Below are 6,781 nucleotides of genomic sequence, written 5' to 3' on the forward strand. Positions count from 1 at the left end.
GGAGGCAGCCAGCACGGAGGCAGCCATCATGGGAGCAGTCAGCACGAGGACAACTACCACGGAGGGAGCCAGCACGGAGGCAGCCAGCACGGAGGGAGCCAGCACGGTGGAAGCCAGCACGGTGGAAGCCAACACGGTGGAAGCCACCACGGAGGCAGCCACCACGGAGGCAGCCACCACGGTAGCCAGTATGGCCACGGTGGTCAATCATTTCACGGTCACAACTACGGTCATGGGAGCAGCCACAAGCACCACTAGGAGCACTGTCCAGTAATTGAAGTGTATGAGAGTAGAGTGTGTGTAATTTATTATAATTTATAATTGAATGTGATACGTAGTCAAGAGTAAAAGTCTGACGGTCCACATAATATTTAGATGGTTGTGTGGGGGTTACCTTTCGAGTCGATCTAATCTGAAGCAGCCCATTCACTATTGGCAGAGCGGGAAAACAGTAAAACGTTGTCGTTTTGGTGGAATTTACTTATCTTTATTAAAGCACTACACAGTAGTAGTAATATGATTAGCATTGCAGCGGTCAATTCGACGCCTATGCGTGCCAAGGGTTGTCACTCACATGCAATCGTTGGCACGGGCGCGCCGACTCAAGCGGCACAAAGAAGCAGTCTTGATCGTGGTCGATCCCGGGTTGAGGTGAAGAAGGGCCCGCGGAGGGCGCTGGTGCATTGTTGAACAGGGGTAACTCAAGTTGTTGGAAAGGTGCGGATACGTTGCGTCTACCACCATCCACCACGGCGGTAGCCACCGTAGCCGCCCCAGCCGTAGCCGCCCCAGCCGCCATAGCCCCGGCCGTATCCGCCGCCGTAGCCGCCCCAGCCTCCGTAGCCGCCCCAGCCTCCGTAGCCTCTGCCGTAGCCTCCTCCGTAGCCTCCCCAGCCTCCGTAACCTCCTCCATATCCGCCCCAGCGGTGGCGGCCGTAGCGGCTTTCGGCCCCTCCCAGGAGCTCTCCCTCGGCGTCACCCTCGGCGGAGACGACCAGCGGGCGTCCACCGGCCTCGTTTTGTAGTGCAGGGTCGACGACGGTGCCCTCGCGGACGGCCGACTCAGCGGAAACGACGTCAGCAGCCTGGTCCGCGGGAGCCAGGGCGGCCGCCACAGGGATGGCGGGGGCCGCGGGCTCGTCACCGGCGGGCATGGCCACGCAGCAGGCCGCGGCCAGGAGGGGCAGCAGCACCTGGACAAGTGCACGACGGCGATCAGCACAGGGAGGGACGGTGGGGACCGCGGACGCCAGTTGGGCTGCCTACCTAACGGGCGCACCCGAAGTGGCGCCGCGGCACTACACACTCAATGTGCACGAAAACAAGCGACAATTAAGCCGGCCAAGCCGTGCACTCTCTTGAGTCGAAGAGGAGGTGATAGTGGCATCCCTCTGTACATTGAATTCTACTTTGACCACCCCGCCCATCCTGGTTCAGAGACCCCCACGACGAATAATATCTCACTCACCGTGAACTTGAGCATGGTCTCGGTCCGGATGGACTGCGTGTGTGGCAATGGTCCCGGATCCTCTGAGCTGGCAGAGGCCCCAGGGTGCCTTTATACGAGCCCGTCAGGTCCTGCAAGGAGGAACGTCGTGCCCGCTCGCCTCCCCTCCCCTCCTGCCCGCCGCTGCTTCAGTTTAACGCCATTTTTGTTTATTTTCACATTCTCCTGGTCTTGCCCCCTGCTCCTTCTCCTCATTCTCGTCCATCCCCGGCGGCGGCCAAGCTAGGAGCTCTTGCAGGTATAATGAATGATAAAACAAAGAAGACGCACTTCTACGTGTGTGCGAGCGCGCGCGCGCCGTTTTCTGGAGGAAAGGGGGGAAAAAAGGAACGAGTCACTGCGGGAGGAGAGCAGGCGATACCTCAATACTATCTGCAGTCGAGTCATTGGCCTGGCCAGGATAATGTAGCCTTTTGTTCCAGCCAAGCGTACCCTGATTAAACCACGCGTTATTTTTCCTAACCGCGCAATGTCTAAAAAACGTTAACAATTCTTCTTAACTGCTAAACGAACCCACGGTTAGAAAAAAGTAATCGCTTTTGTTTGTTGTATCGAATGTGGTTGATGCGGTTTTTTGCGTTGTATCTTTGTGCACTATGTTTTATACGTTTTATAATTAAACACTATTTTTTGCGTAGGCGCTGGACAGCGCGGGCAGGGAGCCGACTACTCCGAGAGCAATGTGTTCATTGTTAGGCTATTACCCAGACGCGGTTCGAAAATGCAACAGGTGAATCTTGACAACAAAGAAGTGTTGTGATAACAGTTGCTTCGTATCGTAAACAGTGTTGGGAATTCACAAAATATTTTTAACAATGAGTTTGGAGCCCAAGATTAATACTACAGCACGTTTACCACGCGAAAACAGTTTGTGGCAAAGTGTCGCATAAAAGTAAAATGTGTTCTTTTCCCGCAATATATTATTTTTACTGCTGCTGCTGCACTGTTTGCGTCCCGGCTAGAGACAGTCGTCCCACTCATACCCCCGCGGGGGCTTCCCTACCGTCACTCCGACTCACCGGTCAAACGCAGCCACGCCGCAATTGCCCCCCCCCCTTTTTTATCACCGCTCCGCCTCCGGTGGGTTCATTGACAATGAGGAGAATGAGCTCACCGGCCGGGCTGCAGCAAAGCGTTATATTAATATACCATTTCCTGCTTGATGGATATTTGCGGGGTTGGCGAACCTGTCGGCCGCATCTCATAAGGCGCCCTCTCTGACGCACAACGGTCGCGGAGGAAGGGTCCGGCGCGGCGGGGCGGGGTGAGGCAGGGCGTGGCGGGGCGTGGTGAGGTGGGGCCCTGCAGGGCGTAAGACCCCCGGCACGATCCGCACATTACTGCGAGGCGACCAATTATTATTATTATTGAGAGGCAGATGTGTAATTTTTTATTTTTTTTGGAGACGAGGAGCAGTGACTCCTCTCTGACCGTTCGGTTCGGGTGATCCGCCATCAAACCCGCTCGGTCCATTGCCGTGAGAACCTGCGGGGCGGGGCCACACGCTGTGCCTTTCGTCCTTCGACCGGTCCTCAACCTTTGTCCTTCCCTCAGCAGCCCTTCGATTTTTCGGCGAAGTAGCAGAGAAGACGGAGCATTAGCATCTTCACCAACAGGACAGGAGGACCAGTTAAAAAAGAGCAAAAACAGGAAAAGACAATATTAGAATAATGAAACTGCAGAAATGTGGGTAGAACTGTAATGAAAACTTGGATGACTTTATCATTCGTAGTATAGGATAGGACCTAGAGCCTATAGTGCTGGTGCTTATAGCATCACAGCTTTGTTATGGTAACAACCTGGGTTAGAACCACGCATCAAGTGAGAAGACTCTTTCCCGACTACGGATGAAAACGTGCACCCAGCCCAGCATCCCAATTTCAAATACCCACAGACTAAAAAAGGTACCATATTCCATCGACACTATATGTCTGGTAATTTCAGCCATTGAGTTGGTGGGCTACATGTTGCTCTCAAATAATGATCCACCAAAGCTCAACCTCACGCCCAATCCCAACCTGCTCGATCTACCTTTAGCATTCGCATGGGGTACCTCCTGAAAATATTCATTTTCATTTACGCCCTTTTGGCATTTCATTTTCATCTGTAAACACAATGTACCACAAAATCCACGACAAAGTCAGTTCTCAAAGTTCACTGCTTAGTCTCTCGTTTGCTTGTGTTTCTCCGCTGGTCAGTCATGATGCTGGGCGATGCTCGCACCAGCCTGTTAATGTGGCTCATGACGATGCGTTTTACGAGGGGGCGGTGGACATGAGGTCAGTGTCGCTCCGGACGATCCCCGATGGCGAAGGTGACCGCATTAAAGTCAAAACTGTGGACTCGACGGAATGCGACGGATCTGGAAACGCTAACATGTAGGCCTCGGGCGGTGACAAATACAGTCAGTAACACACAAAAAACAAAATAAAGCGCGGCAAAATACACGGCGTGGTTTTAAGTTTAAACATAATACTCTCCCTCGAAGTACATCATCAATTTTAGAAACGCGCATACGCTCGCAGTTTGTTAAAATAGAGACTGTCTAATAATGGCTGCCTGGCCAATACAATGTAAAATGGGCTGCGCGTCAGCCCGGCGCAGCAGTGACGGCAGGGGCGGCGCGCCAAATGGGTTGCCTATGCAGCCGGCGCGAGTGGGCCTACGTCATCACTATACCCCGCGCGCTGACGCAGATACCCCGCAATGTCAGGGACTCCACACTGCCCCGGAGCGCGCAGGGGGATACTCCATCAGAAAAAGGGGTGCGATGCGTTGTGTGTGAAACCTTCTTTGACCACCACGGAGTTTGACCTCACAAACACAATCACCAAGCTTCTGAAAACGCAGTGTTAGTGTCGTCGCTTGCATGGTATAAATGGTACGTCAGTTAATACTATAAACTACAGAAACGTAGAATAATTGCACGCAGTTTTTTTGTTACACATGTTAAAAACAAGATCGTGTTGTAAAATAAAATCTGACAATCACAATCTCCTATCGATGTCATCATGCCCCAATTAAGCGTAACGTAACGCACATGTGATTTCCTATACATGTGCACTTTAGAGTGCGCTCAACAATGTCCACACCTGCGTCCGCACTCTTTTCCTGGCCCGAGCGTGCAGCACATGTTTATTACCAGCTACGCGACCGAACTCCTCTGAGGCCGCACGTGGGCCTGCACATGTGCGCCCAGTGATTGGACGCCAACACTTGTGTGTGACAATGATGATGATGAGATGAGCCGAGTGGCGTGACGCGGGGTCACCTCCCGCGGCTCCGCGCGCATGCGAGCCATGCGACTGCACTGTGAGACTGTGCGGAAGGTGTAGTCGAAAGCAGATCATAGCAGGGGCATGATGACTAACGATTTCCAGCATTAACCGACATCGCGACAGTGTGGTGGCACGTTGAGTGCGGCGTGACCCTCACCGCGCGGGTCCCAATAACATAGGATTGCCATAAGGGGCCGTTCACAAATTACGTCACGCATCTGACGGGGGGGAGGGGGTCTCTGCCCGCGTGACGGTCCTATCCTGAAAGCATTAGAAGGTGAGGTTAGCCGCGTGACGTGGGGGAGGGGGGGAGTCAAAACCGCTCGAAATTTGCGTGACGTCATTTGTGAACGGCCCCTCCCTGCCGCACGTTGTGAATCTCACCGTAAGCAACAGCAAACCCTGCAGCACTGTAGCTTACGGTCAATTTTCTCCGAAGTGAATATTACTGTAAGTTACAGTGATGCACCCTAATTCACCGTATGTAAAATTACAATAACTTTGTATCGACTTGAAACTCAGTGAGGAGCATAACAGGTCCGTCGTAAATTTACAGCATTATTTTGTAATTCCAAATTACAAGAAATGTAACTTTACGACGACGAAAATTTTGACAGTGTACGGTGCTCCAGTGTCGCTGTAGCTAGTGGTGAAATTCACCGTAAGCACTGAACAGTGAACGGTTCCGCACTTTCCACTCCTTCCTGAGTGTGTTCTAAAAGATTTCCTGTTCAAAAGTGACCTGGGAATGTTCAAATCACTGTAGGTTGGTCATTTCGGGTGATAAACAATGTCTCCTCCTTCTTTCGTTTTTGGCGTGGTGCCTTCATTACTTTAGCCATGATAACACGCGCACAACGTGCCGCATCCCCTGTAGTAAATTAAACAATGGCAGTCGCACCTTTGCAGGAGTGCTAGGGAATGTTAAGTTTAATGCTTCTATAAAGGCATATTAGAGCTAAAATTGGGTGCTATTCACAGTTTCAATGCCTTTGTAAAAAGATATCTTTTTACATCTTTTATAATAATTAAAGCCTTAGCACTTTTTACAGGTGTGACTTGACAGCTTTGTTTTTGCCGCGGTTTTGCAGTGTAGAGCACGGCAAGAAGGCAACCATCTTTAACACAACAACCCCATTCTTGCAACGCGGTCCAATTGGTCCAGACAGACGGGCAAGCAATCCCGACTGTGCCGACACACCGCCGCCACCGTCAATGCGAAACGAAACACAATCGCGTTATCGTTTCAGTACGTGAGACGAGGCAAGGGAGAGAAAGATAGGAAGCAGCGGCCCCGCGGCAGCGCCAACTCAACCGACCGTGGAAGACGGCAGCTCAAAAATTAGAAGTTCCATCGCGGGGGAGGCGCGCTGGGTGTGGGGGCCCGCGGGAGAGAAAGTGCTCATTTGGCAGGATGCAAATGCACTGCTATTGGCGGCCCGAGCCGAGCGGCGTGGTGGGAACCACTCGTGAACAAACGACTACAACTAAATCAAGTTCTAGGGCCTTTCTTCTTTTATGGCGTTAAGGACGGCATTTGTATAGGATAGTTGTATTGTAACATAAAATAACTATCGTAATTTCCATAATACACCGCTTTCACTAAATATAAGAATTTACTGAGTACTCGGGAACGACACTAAGAGTTATTCAGTTATTCGGCGTTTAAATCATTCGAATAGCTGTACAAAAACGCTCCTCCTCGGCTGTCCCTCGCTGTATTTTTGTAATCATCTAAACAGTTTTGTGGATGTGTAAGGGAAAGGGGAGACGGCGCAAATGCAAATCGAACGTGTGCGCCAGGATAAGAGGAGGGAGTTGAGCAGGCAAACGGCAGGTGCGTCGATTGTCACTTGCTCGATATTCACCCACCGCAACACAACTACAATGACAACCGCTACTGCTGTTAGTCCAACAGGACAGGCTGACAGCGCGTGTCACCACACACACACACACGGGAAGGAGAGAGAGGGGGAGAGAGGGGGAGAGAGGGGGA

General features: G+C 51.8%; 1 protein-coding gene across 1 annotated transcript; it reads right to left on the bottom strand.

The window, feature by feature from the left end:
* Positions 1 to 465: 465 nt before the first annotated feature.
* Positions 466 to 1,596, bottom strand: LOC113217895 (protein FAM98B-like). Its single transcript, XM_026437980.2, has 2 exons — positions 1,469 to 1,596; positions 466 to 1,193 (listed from the first exon to the last, which is right to left on the bottom strand). The coding sequence occupies exons 1-2, from the start codon at positions 1,481 to 1,483 to the stop codon at positions 735 to 737; spliced, it is 474 nt and encodes a 157-aa protein (XP_026293765.1). The 5' UTR covers positions 1,484 to 1,596; the 3' UTR covers positions 466 to 734.
* Positions 1,597 to 6,781: the final 5,185 nt, after the last annotated feature.

This window comes from Frankliniella occidentalis, unplaced genomic scaffold (genome assembly GCF_000697945.3).
Source record: "Frankliniella occidentalis isolate FOCC.00 unplaced genomic scaffold, Focc_3.1 Scaffold2929, whole genome shotgun sequence".
NCBI classification, from domain to species: Eukaryota; Metazoa; Arthropoda; class Insecta; order Thysanoptera; family Thripidae; genus Frankliniella; species Frankliniella occidentalis.